The sequence below is a fragment of the Phalacrocorax carbo genome, chromosome 9, assembly GCF_963921805.1.
Source record: "Phalacrocorax carbo chromosome 9, bPhaCar2.1, whole genome shotgun sequence".
In the NCBI taxonomy this organism is placed as follows: domain Eukaryota; kingdom Metazoa; phylum Chordata; class Aves; order Suliformes; family Phalacrocoracidae; genus Phalacrocorax; species Phalacrocorax carbo.
This window is the reverse complement of record NC_087521.1, coordinates 667,878-689,556: the sequence shown is the minus strand read 5'-3', so window position 1 is coordinate 689,556 and position 21,679 is coordinate 667,878. Positions and strand designations below refer to the sequence as shown.

At 47.5% G+C, this 21,679-nt stretch overlaps 1 protein-coding gene across 2 annotated transcripts in view; it reads left to right on the top strand.

The window, feature by feature from the left end:
• Nucleotides 1–4,549: 4,549 nt before the first annotated feature.
• GALNT16 (polypeptide N-acetylgalactosaminyltransferase 16) overlaps nt 4,550–21,679 on the top strand; it is a 74,415-nt gene continuing 57,285 nt past the window's right edge. For both annotated transcript variants that reach the window (XM_064460032.1, XM_064460031.1), the window contains exon 1: nt 4,550–4,857. In XM_064460032.1, coding sequence (XP_064316102.1) covers nt 4,672–4,857 — 186 coding nt within the window. In that variant the 5' untranslated portion in view covers nt 4,550–4,671. The remainder of the gene's footprint in view (nt 4,858–21,679) is intronic.

Here is a 21,679-nt window from a genome sequence, read left to right as displayed (position 1 = left end):
TGAAAGCTCAGCTACATTTTATGTCAGATGACTGCAGAAGCATGTATTTTGTCTTACCATAACTATAAAGTAGCTATACTTCACTTTTTCTAAAGACAAATCTGGAGGATGCTTGTTTTTTCTTCCCTTGCAACAAAGATCTCCATTTTATGGGGGCAATGTGGGACATCAGATCTGCTCTCCTAGATGTTGTTGCTAAGGCTGTCAGCCAAGGACAGAAAACTGGCTTCTTGAGAGCACTTTTTACTATTCGTGGTCCTAGGAGATATCTTTCCATTGAAGATGACGCTGGTTAGGGCCTTGGTGATTTTAAATAAAGTTCTTAATCCTCTACATAAACTTCACAGAATCACACAGAATCACAGAATCCCAGGTTGGAAGGGACCTCAGGGATCATCTAGTCCAACCTTTCTAGGAAGAGCAAACTTCTTCCATGTAGCTGTCATATTCCTCTCTTCCCTTTCTGCATCTAGATTACTCACCAAATACTTAGCCTATGCTCATGCTAAGGATTGTCTGGATTGTCAAGGGGTCCCTTAAGTTATTTTACTGTACAGTTTGTCACAAAATAAGCAAAGACTTATGTCGAACGCGGAAGTAACAGCTACAGAGGAAACTGAAAAAGAAAAAAATGTAGTGGTAAAACCCCATAATTCTGCTGTGAGGTTTCTATAATCTTGATTTGTTTAGTTTATTATATTTCTCAGGTCATTTCTCTTAGGGCTTGTATTGAATTACCTGATGCTTTTGCAAAGATCAGCAGTGAAGTATTGTCACTGTTAATATTCACTGTATGTCTACATTGCAGGTTGTGTTGATAGAGATCTCTATGCCAGACTGCTTCTGGTAATCCAGTTATCTTTGATGAAGTTGGCTCTAATATCTGCATGCAACATTGCAGCTTACAGTATAGCTATACTTGAACAATTTATATCGTCAGAGATCCCTGTAGAAACATAAGGTTAGAAGTGTACTGTCTTTTAAAAGAAGGATGAGAGTCTGGAACAAAGCTCTGCAATCAGAGGTGAAATAATTGCAAATTCTGGCTGCAGAACACCTTGGATATGAATAACTTGGACCTGGGAGCTAATCATCCTGCAGCGAGGTATTTCAGCCCTGAAGATGAAACATCGCTGTGGAGGTGCTTTCAAAGCATGTGGAAGCCTGGTGCTGCAGAAGTACGTGTCTCTGGTTTGTTTGGTTTTTTTTTTGTTTTTTTTCTTCTTCTGCTGGAGCTGTGCTGAAGGTTCTGTCTCGCTCAGGTTAGCCAGCTCTAGTCCCTAACCCTTCCCAACTCAAATATGTCCCAAATCTTAAGCAATGCAAACAACGGTTCTCTGCAGATGTGGCTTACCTGTGCCGAACTGGGTACCTGTGGGCAAGTGTGAGCTGCTCAGCCAACAGCTCTGAGGGTGGCTAACTCGGTGCTTTTGCTGGGGTCATAGGCTAGACCAGAGCTTTGCTACCCCATGCTCTGGCTGTATTTCTGCAGGAGCAACCCCTGCATTCCAGGGCTGACTCCTGGGGGCAGAGGGGAGTAAAAGTGATTTCCTCCTAAGAGAAAGACCCCTTGAACTTCAGATTGTCCTTCCTGCCTCAGAGCTGACTTCTGTTTGGGGATCTGCTGAAGCTTTCCTACAGAGCGCTCTGCTTATTTCTCACACTTACCCTCAGGCCATAGCATGAAAGGGATTTGGGGTCTTCAGATGAAAAGGTTAAATTATCTGGGTTGTCCTTTTCTTGTAATTAATGAATTGATTTAATGAAAAACAGTAGTCATTTGCACAGGAGGATTCCTATCACCCATGTACGTTGTCAGCAGGCCATGTTACCCAGGTAGCACAAGGAAACGCTAAGGTTTTGGTTTTTCTGTGCTGCCTTCTGAACTGCTGGCAGTGGTCTGGGAATAACAGGGTGTGATGGGGGCAGAACAGCAAAGAGGCTCAGTAGTGTGTGTTGCGGGCATGAGAAATTTCTGTTGAGAGCTCAAGAGCCTCCTCTCCAGGAGCACAAGCTCATTAGTGACTGGGAGCACCCACTGGCAAATGGTCAGCTTTCAAGGCTAGTGCATAAGGTGCTTCTAGAGATGAGGGTCAGCTGGGAGCAGGCAGCTGCCTGCTGAACCCTGCTGTGGGCAGTGCCACCCTGCCCTACCTGGCTCCCTGCACCTATGCATGGAGGTTAAATGCCAACACAACCTGAGCTCTCCTCTGATATATTCCCCTGGGCAGGGACTGCAGCTCCAAAACACAGCAGGACCAGATTATTCTGCTCCCTTGCTCACCTGGTAGTGCTTAGCATAGGGGTCGATGGCTGCTCCAAGCCAGGGGAGGCTTGGGGCCAACCCTAAGAGAGTGAGCCTGTACCATAGTATGGATGAGATGCTGCGATTTATTAGCAGATGGCACATGTTAGACTGCACTTGCAAAACTGAAGTGGTAATGCTGGGAAAATTTGGAGCCTCCTCTGGCCCTTGTCCTGCATAGGGAATAAAGTGCAAGGTATCTCTACTCAGAAGGTGGTATCTGCTCTGGAAAGGCAAGAGTGCTCAAAATGATGGTGTCTTTGGAGAATCTGAATCTGAAGGGTCAGGGAGCTGGGTTTCTTCTGAGCAGAAAAGGGAAGATGCTGGGCTGACCTTGCAGGGAACTTCTCTGCCATTAGAGGCTCGACTGAGGCAGAGATGCTTGTAGGGTGGGGATCACCATCAGGATGATTTAAAGTGGTGAAACGTGGTGTGGGGAGGCAATGGTGATACATGGCAGCTTATAGGGTGTGCTAGCAGGGAGGGCAGCAGAGGAAGAAAACGAATGTCTGTGTTGGAAGGCAGAAGCGGTGTGCTTGGAAAGGCAGAAGGTGGCCTACTTAGCTCAAGCATCGGGGCAGAGGGCTTTCTTCTGTTTCATGCACATTTCTCCATTGCTGCTTGAGCAGTTTGCTTTTCTGTAGTGAATATTGCAGGATGGTGAGAAATGACTAAGAAGGAAGAAAGCAAAGTCTGGTATGATCTGCACAGTGGTGAAAAAGGAGAGAGTGTACGGGGCTGGCTCTGCTGTCAGAGGGACATGAACACATCTTTTTCCCGTGTCTTCCCTTTTTCTGAATCCTGCATACAGCTCCTCTGCCTCTCTTCATGTCTCTCTGCAACCCAGGCAGCTGCTGGATCTGAACCCACCTAGGAAAGAAGCCACCTTTTTTTTTTTTTTTTTTCCTGTAGGACTGTGAAAGGAAAGACTGGAAACAGTGGGAGCCTAGCTTGCACAGGTTACTTGTACCACTGGGACAGACGTGGACTTGGCAGCTTGGACCAATTATGTTTTTGCTGATCCCTTGGAGGACTTTGTTTTTGCCTTGAATGTCTCAAACTTCCCCTTGCCACTGGCTATGATCAGGTGGCGTGGGAAGCAATGGGTGGTTGATGGATTATTGGGAAAGTTACCTAGGAGAATATAAGATGCTTTGTAACACCTTTCTGCATCAGGAGCGCAGAGTGCTTTGCAGGGAGGTTGATGTGGAGCCATGTTGCAGCCTGGGAGGTGGTGGTCCTAGCACTAGCTTTCTGCCCAGACTGCTAGCACAGTACAAGTCTGACGGATTAATTTGTGTGCAGATAAACCTGAAAGGGCAATTTAGCAGGTCGGGTTGTAATTACATGTAGAGGGATTTGGCTGGAGGGAAGGTAGACTAAAAGTGATTTAGAAGCCCTGCTGCCATTTTCTGTACTTTAATTCAAATCCTCTAATCACCTTAACAAGTGCATTGGAGACACCCATGTTCTCTAAGCATGCATCTTCAGTGGTAGTTTTCTCTGTACCTTCTCAAGTTCTCTCAGACCCTTAAGCTCTAGTTGCACAGCAGCTGCACTGTACCTACATGTAGTTTGATTTCACAAGCTGAACGGTCTGTTGCCTAAGCCGCCTGCAGGGCTGGATTCAGTGAGCTTTCTAACACCAGAGCTTTGACAATGCCCTGTAACGTGAAATTGTGTCCTCGTTGCCCCTCTGCTGCCCCGCTTCCCCTCCCGCAGGGCTCCGGAGGCCTCACGGCTGTAGGTGCCTCTGGCTGCCGGCCCCTGCGCAACCAGGTGCCGCTGCGGGGAGGCTGCGGGAGCGGCTGCTTGGGTAGCTCCGTCGTGGCAGCCTGAGCGACTCGCTCCTGTGAACCCCCGTGGCTTCCACACGAGATGGGCACGTCCCCAGAGGCATCTCCACGGATCCCGTGTGCCATGGGGTGCCACGGCGTGCCCGCCCCGGCCGCCGGCCCTAGGGCAGAGCACCGCGTGGCGCTGGGAACACGGGCGGGGAGCCGGGCCGAGGCTGCTGAGCCACCCGCGCCCCGCGATGGGGACCCCGCCGCCTCACCGGGGCACCCGCTCTCCCGGGGCTGCCCTGCCCCCGCTCCGCCCCCGCTCCAGCCCGAGCGGCGGGCGGCTCCCACGCCGGCTGGGCGGAGGAGGAGGAGGAGCGGAGCCCTCCGCCCCCTGCGGCGGGGGGGCGGGGGTTGGACGGGTGGACGGACACGGACGAGGCGTTAGGACCCGGCGGCGGGGCTGGGGCCGGGAGCAGTGCGGGGGAAGCCGCCGCTGAGCCACCGCCGTCTCTCCCCGCCTTCCTGCCGCGGCCGCCCCTGCCCGTCTAGGCAGCGCTCCCAGGCTCCCGCGGGGCGCTCGGCATGAGGGGGATCAGGGCCAATGGCATCGCCATCCTGACCGCCGCCTGGATCCTGGGCACTTTCTACTACTTATGGCAGGACAACAAGCCCCGCGCGGCGGCGGCCGGTAGCGGCAGCCCCCGGAGCGGGCAGAGGGCGGCCGGCAGGCTGGAGCCCCGCCGGGAGGAGAGAACCATCCCCCTCATCGTGAGTGACCGCGGCCGCCGAGCATCCCGCCCGGCCGCGGGGTGGGGGTGGGGGCGGCGGGATGCTCTGGGGGGCTTCGCTTTGCCGTGTTTAACATTCGTGCTTGTCGCTATGGCAGCCGTTCCGACGGGAGAGCGGGGTGGACAAACCTCGGGGGAGCGGAGGCATGCCGCGGGTGAAGTCTTGGCGAGTTGTCTCCGCCTGTGGAGAGCGGCTGCTCTTGCCTCGGGAAAATGATGGGTGAAACAGCTGGAAGGTTTTTGGTTCGCGTTCAAGAGGTACATATAAACACAAGGCTCATATCCGATCACGAGTTTCTTCCCATCAGGACCAGATGAGAGCCACGACCTCTCCTGAGCCGATTCTCTGGCCAGGCTGTGGCTGGGCGTTGGGCCGAGGCATGCGAGTGGCACTTGCGGTGTGGGACCGCACAGCTGGTACCGGCCTCTGCCTCGGCTCCCTCCGCTTTCCTGCCAAACCGGGGGACCTGGGCTCAGCTCCCGAGGTTTTGGGTTTGTTTGTTTTTTTTTTGTCTGTTTTAAGCCAGAGACTGCAGGCTGCAAGTCAGGCTGAGGCTAGGGTTTGGGCAGGGTGGGAGATGGGGACAGCCCTCGGGGCTCCTTGCTAACCTGAGGGGTAGTAGTAGTGCTCTGATGTGCTTCTTTGAATTTGCTTTTCAAGCCCCGCACTCTGCCCTCCCTGAGTAACTGTGGGCTCTGTAGGGTGATAAATTCCAGCTCCTGACTTAAGGATGATGAGGACCTTTCTGCTCTATCTGTGGAAGAGGTTTGTCCTCCTTCAGCACGTATAACAGCAACAATAAAACTCTCCCGATTCTAGGGAATAGCTTCATAAAAAATAAACCGGCCCCTGGAGCGAAAGTGGCCCAGCAATACCATTCCCCAGTAATCCAGCTGAAGCAGTTCAGGAGCTGCACTGTATTTCACTCTTTGGCTGCAAATCCATTTATCAGCCGGTAACGCTCATGGAAGCAAACAAAAGCAGCATCCTGCTTGGAGTCGGAGCAGGGGTCAGGTGCCGGGGCTCTCTGCTTCCTGCCATGACTGGCACTGGGAGTTTTGGCCTCTCTCTTCTCTCCACCTGCAAAGTGGGGGTGGCAGGTGTGCGTGGGGCTGCTTGGGAAGCCTCGTAAATGTTTGGAAAAGGCTGTCAGAGCAGCCCCATACCTTGTGCAGCAGGGCGGAAACCCTTTTGCTGAGACCCTCGGCCATCACTTGCAGCTGCTGAAACCGAAAAGTCAAAACCGAGGTTCTTGGGCTGAGCGAGGATGTTACTTGCCGCTCATTAGGGGCAGGGGCTGCCAGCAGCTCAGGCTGCTCTGCTGTGGGGCCCTCTCGGCTCTACGGAGCCGGACTGTAGAAATGCATACAGTGCCTGCTCAGTGAGGAGCTCTGCCCAAGCGCGGCTATTGCTGTAGCCCTTGGGGGATGCGGGGAAGTGCTCTCAGGCTGGCCAGGGCCCACTTGAACAGAGGATTCTGAGCGCTGCTCCCTGTAGGATTCCACCGTAGTGGTGGGGGAAGCTGCCCCCAAGCCCCCCATCTCTTGTGTGTGCTTGAACATGCTGGTCTCGCAGTTTTATTTCCCTATTCCTCCACTTATCTTTTCTGTGTTTTTACTGCATTTACTTTACTCCCTCTGAGGGCTTGTGAGGTTGCATGAATCTGTATTGTCTGCCAAGCACCTTAAAATCCTTGGGAGGAGGATGCTGTGGCAATGCTGCGTGTTGTTATATTGCTGCTGTTTGGGGGGAGGTGGTACACGCTCGTGGCTAACCACAAAGCCTGTCGTTACAAGCTACAGCACTGTGCAACAGCCGCTCCAAACCTGGTCCTGCTTGCAGAACAATGTAAAGCATCCCAGCTCTGCTCCATACCTGAAATCCCTTAGAGGAGAAAAATAATCATCCTTTGCCTCTCATGTCCTTCTGTAACTGGGTCCCATGATGGGTCAGCCCTGACAAGTAAGTCCTGGTCCCCCGGCAGGCAGTGACTGGGATGGAGGACCTTCTCCTGACGCACCTGACAGTGAGGTGTGGTGGAAATATCACATCCTGCCACTGATCCGTTTGCATACAGAAGGGAAACGGGAGGATTTTGTGGTATCTGGGCTTCCCCTCGTGTGTGCAGAGTGGTTTACCAAAGGCTTGGTGGGCTGTCTGTCGTGAGAGGCAGGCTGGTAAAATGCAATATGTGCTGCTCTAACTGTGCAGCAGCACAGCTGTCGGGGAGCCTAACGGGCTTTGCTGCAATGGGAGGTGAATAACGAGCTGTCCTGGCCGTGGTGTCTGCCTGCACTGCTGGGGGGGGAAGCAGGGAAGTGACCGCAGGGGAGCACAGGGCAGAAAGGTCACTGGGGACCTGGGGAGAGCATCTCCCCCTGCAGAGGGTGGCGTCTAGCCGAGGGTCTGAGCAGTTGGTCTCATGGGCTGAGCTGACCATGTGAGCCTGACGGGCTGGTTATGCAGGGGCGATGGCTGTGCAAGCGGACTTCAGCGTCCGCCCTCACCCCAGCTCCTTGGTGCATGGTGTGTGGGGTGCAGCGCTGCTCACTGCCCCCTCCCAGCCAGCATGGAAAATGTGCCATTTCAACCACCCCACTTGAGAAATGGTGAATCTAGAGAAGTGGTGGTCTTTTTGCAGTGCAGAGCCCTCAACCCTGAGTTCAATCCCTGCAAAGTTAAATTACTTAATAAATAATGGCAGTCTTGTGTAAGTGGGGGCATGCCTTTACTTCATGTGCTTCTCATGTCTCTTGGCCTTCTGCAGAGCCACTGAGACAAGCTGCCCATTTTGATCCAGCTTTTGGTTTCCTCTGCTCTGCATGAGTGATGGTGTTGGAGTTCTGGTTTGGGCTCATCTGCAAATAAAGGTGACTCTTGTGACTTACTGGTCTCTGGAAATATTTTTTCAATTTTCTAAAATTGTCTGCTTTTCTCTCTGGGAAAAGAAAAAAAAAATCTTGTATTTTGGGTGAGCAAGTCCAAGTTCTGCTCTTGCATCGATGCAGTGACATTTCAAATCCTGGGCAAATAAAGGTGAATTGCATGGGTTTTAAAAATTGAAGTGCTTTCTGAGCTTGTGGTTTTCTTCTTTATCCTCTCCCAATGTGAAGAATAAAGATCATCTCAGGTAAATATTTTAGTCAATTACAAGTGTCAGCTTGAAACTGGTTTGTTATTTGTTGGCCTCATGTTTACTAGCACAAGGTTAAACTTAAAATCTGGATGTCTGACTCCTGGAGTCAGCAAGGGAAATCTTTGAATTTATTAAGTTGAGGTGGGGGAGGCTGTCAGAGATCAGTGTAGCAGAAATAGCATTAATAGCAGTCCTCCAAATCCCTGCTTTGTATCCAGAAGTCTCAACATGTGCGCTCTCTGCAATAGCCTCTCCCCAAACTGGTCCTACAGATGCTTGCAATAAAAATGCAGAAATTGGTAAAGGACAGGGCTGACTTGGGGGCACGCCGAGCCCCCGGATGCTTCCCCTTCCGCCTGCCATGGTGGAAACACGAGTCAATACCACAGTCCTAGGAATGCATTTTTTCTCTGGAGCACGGCATAGTTTCATATCAGTTAGGAGGACCCTTGCAACACTGGTTTTTTTTTTTTTTTTTTTTGTGTGTGTGTTCTCTGTGGGATTCTTATGAATGCCAGATGAGAGGCTTGTGCCAGCTCCCTGGAAGAGGATGACTTTCGCTATTTCTCTGGGGGCATTACTGCAGGAGGAGGATTCAGTGACAGTTTGACAGCTTAATATTTTAATTATGGTGTTTATGTTTTAAAAATGTGGGAATGAATGCCATTTTCCTAAATGGCAGAAAATTATTTTTATTTAATTTGTCCCAGTGGCCCATGTGGCACATTAAAAAAATACAATAAAAATAAACTAGATGGCTCACAATAGTAATATTAGTAAAGTCTAGTTGCTAGTGCTGGCCTTAATTGTTAATCAAAGTGATGAGGTAGCAGCAGAGAGGTAACTGGTGGTCAGGGAGTGTGGTGGTCTGGGCAGCCTGGGACAGTGTGTAGAGGTGTGCGTGGGTAAAACGCAGACCACCTGAAGATGATTTTTCACTAGAGCTTTTCTGTTAAATAAGTGGGTGAAGCAGCTGCAAGCTTTAAGGAGCTAAAGCATTCTTTCGGTATGCAGCTGTTTCCCTGCTTAGATTTATCTTTGCATATACAAAAATGCCCTGATATTTAAAAGCTAAAAGTTTAGCAGTGTCGTCTCTCAAAGGCTTCTCTTGCCAGAAATCTTGGGTCATTCTTTGCCATGGTGAAACTTGGCCCAGGCGCATGATCCTAAGGTGGGCAGGCCCGGAGTCAGCCGGAAGGCTAGGGGAGAGTTGGTTTTGTTTCAGTGGCAACGGACTGAGACTGTCTGCGTAGGATCGCTGAAAAATAGCTAATTACTCATGTTAGAAAAACATGCAGTGTTTAAGACAAAGGCAACAAAGTAAACAGAGGCAAATGTGCTGGGGATGAGGTACATGGGTCGGCAGGGGACCTTGGCTCGCCTGTGCTGTGCGTTGACTCCCTTCTGCAGGGAAGGCCCTGCTGCAGCCTGCGGCTGGGTGGGACCCCTTGCTCCTCCTTGGCTCCCCCCAGGGTGTGGGACAGGGTGCCTGTCCCACAGCTCCTCCGTGACAGGCCCAGGACCTCGCCCTCTTTTTGCTGTGTTCGTGGTGAAGCCTGTTCCTTGCGCTTTTCCAGCCCTGCCCGCTGGCTCCTGCGGTAGGGTTTTGGGCTCTCTGGGTTCGGCAGGTCGGCGGCTGCCGCTGCGCTGCCTGTGCAGCGCCTAGTGCAGAAGCTGTGATCCACAACGTGTCCCGTACTCGAGACCTGTGGACTGGGAGTTGGGCTGGCCTCCTGACTGCGCTGCAAACTCGCCCTCCTTACAGGCTTCCATGCCTCAGTTTCCCTGAAGTCTAAAATGGAGGCTTTGATCTGCGTCACAGGACTTCTGGGAGGCTTAGCCTGCAAGTTTTGTAAAGGCCTGCAGATGACGTGACCTTTAGCAAAACATTTGGTTGAGTTCATGCTTTGTACACATTTGAACCAAGAACAGGATTAGCAGAAATGCTGATCAGGGTCAGGGATGATCTGCTGCAAGAGAAAGATGTTAAAGGTGCAGCACAGTGAACTGTGTGTGCTGAACAACGGGATTTATGAGGAAAGGCTGTGTCCTACCTGCTACTGTCTTTCACTGTAGTCTTGTAAGAGCATATTCCTGCAACTAATAAAAGTGACAGAAGCTGGACTGTCCTCATCAGACTTTCAAGTCCAAATTGTGCTTGTGGCTGTGGAGACGGTGAGATATATAGTACATTTAAAAAAAGCCTCTTGGGCCACATCTTTGCAGACAACTTACCCATGTTGTGGTGTGCTTTGAGCATATGGGTGGTTTCTCAGTGTTGGTAGAGACCGAGTTGTTGATGGGCAGCTGCGTGCTCGCTTTGGAGCCACTTCAGGGACATGGTCTCTGCAGAGACGTGCCTCAGCTCCGTCTGTGGTGGCAGCGGAGGTCCTTCAGCACTGCTGGCGAGTCAGCTCTGTGCTACCCCGGGACGGAACATGAACGAGGCTGCTTTGTGGGCCTGCTCCTGGGCATGGAAGCTCTTTTAGCCAGTCTGATGGTGCTTGGTCATCCTGCTATGATGGAGCTGCAGGGTTGACTTTGCAGTCCAGGCTTCAAGGCTGCCGTGGTCAGGCTGGGATAGTGCTGTAACTTCTGACTCTGTTATAGCACAGGCACTAATGACACTTGGTTAAAGCTGCAGAAAATTATCTACCTTAACCTCTTGTTTTCTTTCTCCTACTTCCCAAATGTTTCGCCTTTTGGTAATATACATTTTTTGCATCGATGCATCAGATGCACTTGACTCTTCAGAAATCTAGCAAGTGGTTAAGCATCTTCTTCTACAGATCAAGAGTCTGAGGGAGGCTCAGAAAGGTTAAAGTCTTGATTTATACTGATTGCTCAGGCTCCGTTGACTTTCTCTTCAAATGTCTTTCCCACTGGGCATTTGACTGACATCCCTTTCCCTAGAGCTTAAGTGCATGTGCAAATAGGCACAGCTGTTTTGCAGGGAGGGGAGGTGGATCAAGGAAAAATGAAGTGAATATACCCCTCTGAAGCACACTGCCAGCATGCTTTGCCCCCAAAGGATGATGCTTCTCCTCTTGGGGTGTCTTTGGGATGAAGCACCAAGAGTGCTCAGGCGTCTGTTTGCAAGTGTGACATCTTGTAGTGCTGCGAGGTGAAGGCCCTTGTAATGAGTGGCTCGAATGAGGCAAACAGTAACGAGTTGTCTAGGGATGGTTCATCGGCTCCTGCCGAGCAGAAGGAAAACTGTCACTGTAATTTGTGCTTACCTAGCTATAAAATTCAGTTGCATCCTTGAACTCAGTTGCTGGTTAGGATAAAGTTCCTCAGGTGAGACGGATGCCATTTGCACAGCGTTCTTAATTAGAAGAATTCATCATGAACATGGGCATCTTTCTTTTGTTAATATGGCAGGGGATAGAGGTTAATTACATCAGCAGAAATGTGTCTGTTGTTTCCTATTTCTATGAAATGTGGCAGTCCTTGGTGTCTGCAGACAGAGATGAGGTTCCATATGACACTGCTGTGCTGCTGCTATTATGCTTTTAATTATTTAATGAATTACTGACTTTTGGGTTAAGGTAGCTCCACAAGGCTTGCTATCTGCTGATCAGGAGGTGCTTAAAACTTGCATATTCAAAAATTTATAGATCTGCAGTGATAAAGGGGAAAATCATGGCGTGTTTAAATTTTTAATAGCAAACCTCTCTGAAAATATGCGTTCTCCTCTCCCATACTGCCACTAGCAAAGGAAGGGATAGAGTGCAAGGAGATAATTTACTCTGATCATTTCAAAATCAACAGCCTAGTTTGGGGCACAAGTAGATCTTGCCATCCTGCTTCTCTCCCCTGTGTCCTCCCACCACCTCCAGTTCAGCTGACCAAGGGATGCCATTTTGAAAGTGCCTGAAGAAAAGAAAGTTCATTGGCTGTGCAGAACTCTAAGAACTGGAGACTAAAATTGCTTATTGGGTTGTTCTGTGTGAAACCTAGCTTCCAGCACCACAGATTAATTGCTTACATTCAAGTTTTGAAGGGTCCGTCTCTCTTGCAGAGAATAATGCAAGAATGGCTTGCTGGCTCCAGAGCATGTAAGCATCATTTGAAATGCCTGCAGGTGCAGCAGGGCTCTTCTCTGAAGCTAGTGGGAACAATTAGACTGCTGGAGAGTTGGTTTTGGTGGGGTCTTTTGGCCAATAATCCTCACCTGTCTCCTCAGGGAAATTTTCTTTTAGCTGGTTTGTCTCCTTTCTTCCTTCCCCAATGGGTATCCCAGTATAAAGATATTGCTAAGAAGAACTGTTTCCTTCCCTTGCCTAAAAATGAAGTGAATCTATGGAAGCTGTCTCATGGAGACAAATTTTGTATCCTCTTTTAACTTGGCAAAGACTCTGCTTTCACCCCAGGAACCTTGAGAAGCAATACCAGTGTGGCAGGCAGAGGCAGAAAGAGAAGCCCACATAAATGAGTTACGGATAAAGTATGTTTTGAGGAGATCAGCGTTGTAGCAGCTGGGTACAGTCCACTGGGCCAAATCCCACTCTGGTTCTCACAGTAGGTAAAAGTTGTGATTTTCAGCTGCTTCTGTCCTCTAAGTACAAAAGTGAGGAGAACCGTGGTATTACTAGAGAGGAGACGAGTGTTTGTCCATGTGTTTAAGACCTGCTCTTCAGTGAGTGCTTTACTGCAGATGTTCTCTGCACACTCCTTGCACTTTTCTTTTGGCATTAAAGTGTTAAGAAATTTTCTTCATCCCCTTGTTTTCCATACTCTCATCCCTAACCCATGACATAAAAGTGTCTTCTCTGCTGAATACAATCTGATGGAAAGTCTTGCCTGGAGGATTTATTTATTTGAGCATGAGGTTTCTGCAGTTTAAGTGGACATTAAGTTGGAATTTAAATAAATATCTCAAAATGAAGGAGGGTACAGCAAGAATTTCTGCCTGTCCTTGTTCTCAAGTGTGCAGTACCTGTCACTCTTAGAGGAACAGACTGTCGTGGAGTTAAGATGCTTGAATAGTCACTGACCTGTGGGCTGTGACACCTTCTCTGTCCAGACCCCCCAGCCCCCACCCTGAACAGTTTCTGTGCAGTTTTTAAATGTCTGCTTTGCAGTCTGGGGGCCCAGACATGAATGACTTTAAGATCTGTTGCATGTCTGAGGACAAGAGTTACAGGTGCTTAGAATAGATAAGAATTGACTTAAAATAGGTAAGAATTCACTGACAACCCGTAGCTTATTGGATTCCTCCATGCAAAATCTCACATACAGCACTGAGAATGAATTGATTAAAGTCCTCTCTAGAAAGTAGTATTCTTTAAGATGTGAATAATGTAAAATTGCCTTACTGGCTCAAAAAGCATAAAAATAGTTTAAAGTGGCCGCTGCCAGGCAGAGAATACTGTTATCTTCTTTTAATTATAGGGCAATGTTTTCCTTAAAATTTTAATCCAAGTCTTTTGTATCCTTATGGTGAATGGAAGCAGTTAATTAAACACTTTGGGTTTAGAATATGCAGATGAAGGACTTGGGTAGACCTGGAAGTAGGTGCTTTATGAAGCTGTTTCCTGCTTTGCAGCTCTCCCTTTGAGCTGAGATGGAAAGGAAGAGTTAATCACTTCTCACGGTCCCTGCAAGACATTGCTGTGGTCTTGTGAACATCATTGATTGTGCTCCCCAAAAGATCTCGCTGGGGCCATGCAGCTGGAAGAAGGGATGGACAGCTGTGGTAGCTTGCTGAAAGAAGCAAGAATATTTGATTTAAGAACCTGCAGACACTTACTGCTTCTCTTGCTCTGTTAAGGCGCTGATCTTATATTTTGCTCTGCAGGTTACCATGAACAACTGTGCCATTCCTCCAGATTTTGCTAGCTGCCAGTAGGGACAGTGCTTGGGAGGTCAAGAAACACAGGAGGAACTAGTCTTACTAAGACATCCCTCCACCTGCCTGCAAATGATGCTTGTTTTTCCTTGTCCCTGGGTACTGCCTCCTTTCTAGGCCGTGAAAGAGGCAGAGGCTGAGCAAGTACAACCCTGTACCAACAGGAGATGGGAGCTCTGCCAGGTCATGAGAGGCCTGGGGGCAGAGGTCATCTGTCAGTAACTGGACTGAGAAGACACTGAGGCACGTGAGGTGTATTTGAAAGGCGCGTGGATGGAGACGGGAGGAACGAAAGCCAAGTTGGTGTCTACCAGATGCTGGCTGTGGTCCCAGAGGAAAATCATTTTTGCTCTGTGGCCACTGATTTTTTGTACTCAAGGTTAAAGCACTTGGGCAGAGGTGAAGACACCCTCTGGGAATATTTTGCTTCAGATAGTTTGACTGCACAGGGATTTCTTGTTGTTAGCCTGGTATTAACCAGGGGCTATGAGAGGGATGATGACTCTGACTTGCCTGGTGTCATGGAAGTGTGCAGTGAAGTGTGACATTAAGTCCTTATCAATTAAAAGAAGTTGAGGAAGTTCCTTTCCCTCTTGCTTTAAAACTTGGTGCTTAACGCAGGTTAACATGGTGCTCTGGGAAAAGATCAAAGGGGTAAATGTGTGTGGGAAAACAGAGGATGGGGGATGGGTTCTCTACATATGCTTTTGCCACTTGCTGCCTCCCTCTAGTTTATTAGTAATTTGGGAATTGGTTCTGGTATATTGTTCTTTACTTTATCATGAAAGGAGTCTGTTAAAGCCATATTTGATGGGTGCTGGAGTACTTGTATGAGCTGACATCTGCTAAGATGTTGTCAGGTTACAGATGGTCATTTGCTGGGGTTGCTGCACCCCCAGCTCCAGTTCAGCACTGAGTGGAGGGACCAGGTACAAAGGTGCCATTTGGACTTGCAGCCCTCAGGTCATCTCTAAGGTCTGCTGGAGCAGCCTTGCTGGAAATATCCTTGCAGTTTGAGCCAGTGGCCTAAATGCTGGCTCCATAACCCAGAGAGTGAATACTAACCTGGAGATAAAGTCTCACGGACTCTGACTCAGTGCATCTAAGTGATATGGCATGGGAGAGTTTGGAGAGAGCCAGGCAGGATTGATAAAGCAAGCTAATTTGGAGGGAAAGTATATTGCAATGTGAAAGATAGGACCAACTTAATTTCCTTGTGCTTTTTTCTCTCTGCACTTTAGACTGCAGAGAACAGCATCTATTTAAATATCCCTGTAGTCTTTCCTTACTTTCAGATGAGGAAAGAAAGGGACAATAATTTTTTAGGAAACCTGAGGTGTGGCTATGTGCACAGGTTCTGAACTGAGTTATCTGGGAGATGTTTATCTGTTATTTGTGTGCATGTATATTGGCATCCTTGAGGTTCATGTGGCAGCCCAGCTGTGAGTGCAAACTGTAATGGTATTTTAATTGTGATAACTGTTGGAGACTTTTTTACAGTACAGAGGATTTTTGTCATCTCTGTACTTTTATTTAAAGTAGTAATTCAGATCTAGTTTCTTCTGCTGCTCTGAGGGGTACAAACAAAACAGTGTCAAGCTATTTGGCCTCCTGAGCAAAGTCACTGGAGGTCAGAGGGATGCCTTCCTGTATCTGCCAAGGGAACCGACATATCTACCTAATGAGAGACAGTGAAGTTGTAGTACCTCAACCCATGAGATTTTGTTAGATGTTTTGGTGCTCCCAAGTTAGTGACCCTCCTTTGAAATACGTATCTCTTTTCTCTTGACACCTGTCATAATGTCTCAGACCTGGCACAGTAGGAGTTGAACTGTGTGACACTAGTTAATGCAGAGATATAAATTGCTGTTACATTACCTTCGCCACGGTGCGTGGTCTGTGTCAGTTGTCTCTCTCCAAGGAAGCCATTTCTGAAGCAGTCCATCACATGCTAGAGTTAGGCTTTTGGTGCAGGACATCACTTACTTTCTCCAAAAATAAACAGGCTTTCTTCCCTAATCTATGATTAAAAATCAGTAGACTTTTGAAAGATACCTTTCTACTTTCCTTTAACAATTATTCATTCTGTTGTTCACATGCCCGACAGAGATGTATCAACCACAGGCCTTTAGCATCACAGTACAAACCTCTACTGCCTGCATTTGAGGACTGATTATTCATTTGCAGGAACAGTACCAGGCAGTTATCCTCTGCAAGCTGACATACAGAAAGGGGTAGTATGCAGTCCTAGCAAATCAGGAGGGTAGGTTTGCAAAAATTGCTCCATCTTATGGTGGATGTACTTTACAAAGATTTGATACTGTGAGGCAGTTTTCTGTTGTTTAACTGCTAGTTTCTAATGAAAAATGTGCTGCTAAGCTCTTCTGTTCTGCCTAGTTGAGGCATTGGTTGCTTGAAGGTTCAGCTTTCCCAAATTACCCAAACATACCGAATGTTTGGCTCTTTTTAAAAAAACGAAAAAAAAAAAAAAAAAAGGCTTCTTGCAAAAGGATACCTTTCTGCTTCTGGAGGGATTCTCCCTTGGCTATCCTTGACTCTGAACATGACCACAGGTAATTATGTTTCATCTTTTTCCGGATTCCCTGGAGTAGCCTGTGAATGACATGCTGAAAAAACAAGCTGTTGACCAATGTATGTTATGGAAGTTCTGGAAAATACCCTTATGATTAGTTGTATTAAGTCTTCTGTAGATCCCTACTAGACCCTGGAAGTAGACTTCAGCATTGAAGAAAAAGGTGGCTTTACATTATTTGTGCTGGTCTTGTAAGCTGCTTTTGGCTGAGCTGTTTAGGGGAGAAGCTGAAAGTGGATGCTCATAACATTCTGATGATTTTTCTGAGAAAAGCTAATCACAAGAGCTCGCCGAGGAGGTAAGGAGGCAGAGTAGCATGGTACTCATCAGCGTGGATAGGCAGCAACACCGTGCTGGGTGCAGGCATCAGGAACGGCTTTGGTGAATGAAGTGGGCAGAGCCCTGCAATTGCAGCGAGGTGTGAGGCAGGAGCTGGGCGTCTCTCAGCCCCCTGCTCCCAAGTAGCAGACCCCGCCGTGTCTGCAGCACACCGTGAGTATTAATTTCCTTCTCACATAACTGGGAACTGGCTCTGTTTGCGCTGGATAAAAACCTAGCTTAAAAAAAAACAAAACCCAAAAGCAACAAAACAAACTAAAAATTACTATGGTATTGCTAGGGTAACAAACATCTGAAAATGCAAACAGATCTCTGTATCAACTGCACGCTTGGGCTTTATAGCCTGTGCCCTGGTTGTTGTATAGTCAGAGACAGAAATGATACTGTAAAGGGAGAACAGCAGCAGGTTTATGATACCTGGGATCTTTCCAAGTATGAGATCTACTGCTGCCCCTGAGGCAGGCTAGGAGCAGTTGCAGGCTTTTGGTATGCATCTGTCATTGCCTGTTCACTACCCACCCAGGCAATGAGAGATGAAGGGCCAAATACACTTCACAGCACTGTTATGGCTGAGCAGAAATGGCTGATTATGGGATCGGTGTTGGAATATCCTGTATTTTGAGTTTAAGAAAACCTTAGCCTCTCATTGGGTTTTGGGGGGGGCTTTGATTGGTTGGAGGAGACAAACTAATTTTGCATATAGTGTGTCATTCGCAGCTTCCAGCGGCACACGCAGTGGCAGGCCTGGGAGAAGGCCAAGGGACCTCAGCTTCTTCCCTGGCATGGTGTTTAGTTGTATGTGCAGTGGTTCTAGGTTTTGTTTTTTCATTCTTGTTTTCCATTTTCACTCTGTTATGGGCAGCATTAGAATCAATGAAGAAGGAGGGGAGGTCCCAGCAGCAGAGCGCTTTGAGTTTCTGGCTGAGGTGGAGCAGGTTCTTCCAAAGCACCCTTAAAGCATGGGGTGTCTTGGTAACTCAGCCACCTTCCCTGCCACATGCATCTCCCCAAAAATATGGCAGCACTGGGCAATAGGGCAGGAGGAAAAGGGAAGGAACTTTCACTGGGTAATTATGGAGGTGTAAGGGACCTTGCTATAACTATGAAGGCTGATGTTAGGAGAGAAGACGACCTGTCCTGAGAAGGCCTGGCTTTGAAGAGGAGGAAAGACCTTGAAATGCTGCCTCCTGAAGGAGGTCTTGTTTCCCTGCAGCCCTCTCTGAGGGATGATCCTGAAAGGATCCTGGCATGTGAAAAGGAAGCTGCCTCTTGTAATGCAAGGGTTTCTCTGGCTTGCTGCTGCTCCGGCTCCCCTAGGGATGAAGCGATTACAGGGAAGCAAGGGAAGAACTCCAGGGAGCTCAGTCGCCTGTGTGAGGGCACGTGTTGGCATGTAGTTATGCACAGTCATGCCAGTTAAGGCTGGTAGTGGACGTGCGTGGTAAAACTAGCTTTGTGCTGTAATTCGGAATTGCACTATGTGCTGAGTTCTTGACTCTACAAGCTTAAATATGCCTGTTAATACTGGTTTGGGATGGAGGGGGCAAGGGAGAGAGCTGGATGAAGTAATATGTATATTGACAGACAGTGAAGTGCCTGTCAACTAAGGTAGATGAAGTCCTGAAAATGTGCTCCTCTAAAAGATCAGTACATCTCTCATCACTGGTTTCAGAGAGGCAGAGCAACTTATGTTGCTTAAACATCTGTTAGTTACAGAGAAAGATTTAAAGATGCTGTCCTGGCAATTGGCTGGATCCTGAGCAGTGAATGTTACTCAATGGGCATGAGAGCTTCTGTGCATGCTCTGGCTCACACCCTGTGGCTGTAGAGGTCTTAGTGGGAGCTGCCTTTGTGCTAGTCAAAAAAAAGATTTGAACCATTAAATGCCTTTTATTCGGTAGGAGGTGCTGCTCTGCTAAAGAGTTTTATTCTTTATTGGCGTTGGGTGTGTTGCTGGTCAGACCATCAGCAGTGGCAGCACTAGACTGCCACTCTACAGGGCACGCAGGTGAATGTATTGCCTGGGCGCTGTTGCTCTGTAGCCCTGTCACCTTCAGACTTGTTATAGAATACCTTTTACATTCAACCAGCTACAGTAAGAAATGTTTATTACAGACTGTGTAATGCAGAGTTACAATTTAATTTCTCTTTCACATTCACCTTTTTTCATTTAAGGGTAGGCCTCCCGCATCTTGTTCCCTCTCTAACAGTTCTTTCAAGTCTTTTGGTGGCTTGTTTTCTGGTTTGTTTTTTTAAAGTTTATTTTGTGATATCTTTGGTGCTGTCTGTCCCCACACTTGTAACCATGGCTCTGCTTTTGGTTTTATGAATTCTTTTTTTAAATCTGCTTTGAAGAAATCTGTCAGCATTTCTTTTGTTCATGTTTGTTCATCTCCATGTTCCCTTCTGGAGCCAGAAATGCTAAAACCCAACACGAGCGAGACAGAAATGTGAAGAATGTCTCATCATCTTTTTCTGTTTGGGAGAAAATGAATTGCGTTACAGAGTCCATGTCTCTATTAAGCTGTATTGCATTTAACCTTAACGTCGCCACCACAACCTCCAGCTAGAAATTTATACGTTATTTGTCTTCTGGGTAATGAAGGCTATTTAAGAACATATTAGTTAGAATGGTTTTTAAACACAAGCCATTTTCCAGGGCAAATAAATATTTGTAAGAAGTCCAGTCTGTTAAACAGTTTGATTTTTTTTTTCCTATAGGTCATAATAAAATCATGAGCGTGAACAACTGAAAGGTAGTGGAAAACCGGGGCCTTGATGAGTACTCTGTGTGCTTGTATCCCTCTGTTTGTATTTTTGTTGTGGCTGAAATCCTGTCCTGCTGATGTCACTGGGAATTTTGCCACTGGATTTCACTAGTAATTTACAGCACACTTAGATTTTTACGTTGTGTTCTTCTGAACACAAACAATGCCTCTGTGCTTCGTGGTGCTCTCTGGAGAGAGAAGCAAGCAGAGCTCATCCTTGTGAGCAACACTGTGGTTTTCATGGAGCTGCGACACGACTGAATGTGTCTAGGTTTTATTTTTCGTTCATATTTAGGAAGGCTGCTGAAGGCCCAGGGGAGATTCTTTGGCCATCACATCATTGGTGGCTTTTTGGAGCCATGCTCTCTCTGGTGAAATAAATCTGCGTGGTAAAAAATGCACCTGCCTGGTGCTCCTAGGCAATGGGAGGTGGTAGCTGGGCTGCTATGCTGCCCAGATGTGAATGGAGTTCACTCAGTCCTACTGGTTATACTCAGCTGTCATATTGTGGAAGAAGATAATTTAAAAAAACGATGGAGCTTGAGAAATGAGAACTGTCTTCCTTGACAGCATCAGTTATACTCACACAACACTCCTGGGAAGCAAAAGGTTAGGGGCACAGCCACAGCTATCAGAAACAGACACCCAAATTTTTCTTATGACACATGCATGAACTTTTAGTTTGAAAACATGCTTGCAGAGTGAAAACTGCTGAGCTGGTGGCTGGGTTGTGAGCCATGTAGCTGTGGTGAGGGCTGTTAGGAGTGCAGTCTTTGTGTGGTGTGAGGAAACTGGGACTGGACTGCAGGGCTCTGGGAGCCTTCTGAAAATGAAAATTGGGTCAAAACTCTCACTAGTTGAATATGTGGAGAAAAATGTCAGACACATCTTTTAATAAATGAACTCAAAACCAGCAACTCCCCAAAACTCCTGATCAGACTTACAGTTTAGGCAGGCCAAAAATGAGCTATAGCCCAAGGTTTCTCTAGTGGTGTTATTGCTGACCACAAACATTCAAGTATTACAAAACTTGATTTTCAAATCAAATGTCCCTTATCTTTACCATCTGGGTTTTCAATTTCTAGGTATCCACCTTTTTCTCTTCTGCAGCTGTGAAGGCAAAAATTATCCCTTTCTTCTGAAAGCTGTGAGTTCTCCTAACAATATAAGCCAGAGGCTGCATATTTACAGGTTGATCTTGCAATGTAAGTCTTGCAACAGAACTGTTAGCACTCTATGTGCGGAGTCAAGTGATGGCTGCCCTTTCTGGGCATTGATGGGGATTGATGGAGTAATGGATTTTAAAGATCCTTGCTGGTCATTGCAATCATTGCCTTTATTTTGCCGCAGTTTGCACCTGCAGAATGAGACAAGTGGCCGTGTGAGGGACCGTGGCACTTTGTGCATGGGGAGAACTGTGTTTCCGTGAGCAGTGAGTTTGGCCATACCTGTCCTCGGTGTATTTCAAGAATGCCAGATGCGTGCATTTTTGTGATGCCCACTTCGATGGCTGTGCTCTTCCTTATATGCCCAGCTCTTTCTTGATTGACAGTGATTTAATGGCAGAGCAGAGAGGCTGCTGAGGAGGCCTCCATTAATAATGTGATTGAAGTCTAGAACGACAGAGGCCTGCAGAGCGTAATACTGGGGTTTTCATATTTGACAGGCACATATGAACCCATTTAATGATTCTTCATTGGTATGCACCATCCTTGATTAAATTTGCTATTGTGGAGGTGAATTTAATGCCTTTGCAAATGGAGACGCAAGCAGGAGCAGAGCACGGCTCTGAGGTCTTGTCAGTTCAAATTGATTGCTGAGTCCTGGAATTGGAGCAATGCAGTAACTGAAAAATTAATTAAAATGGAATATCATTTGGCTTCTAAACAAAATGCCAACAGCCTGGTATTCTCAAATCTTCACTGACAAATAGACCATGAGTTTTTCCACTATTAGAAGACAATGTTGCATGCCGCAGGGCTGAATCCATGGCAGAGAACATCTGAGTGAAGAAGGTCTTGTGCAGAAGGACTTGTTTTTGCAATAAATTATGGGTGCATATGCACTGTCGCTATTGTCACTACAGAGAGAGTACCAGCAGAGTCCCTGGG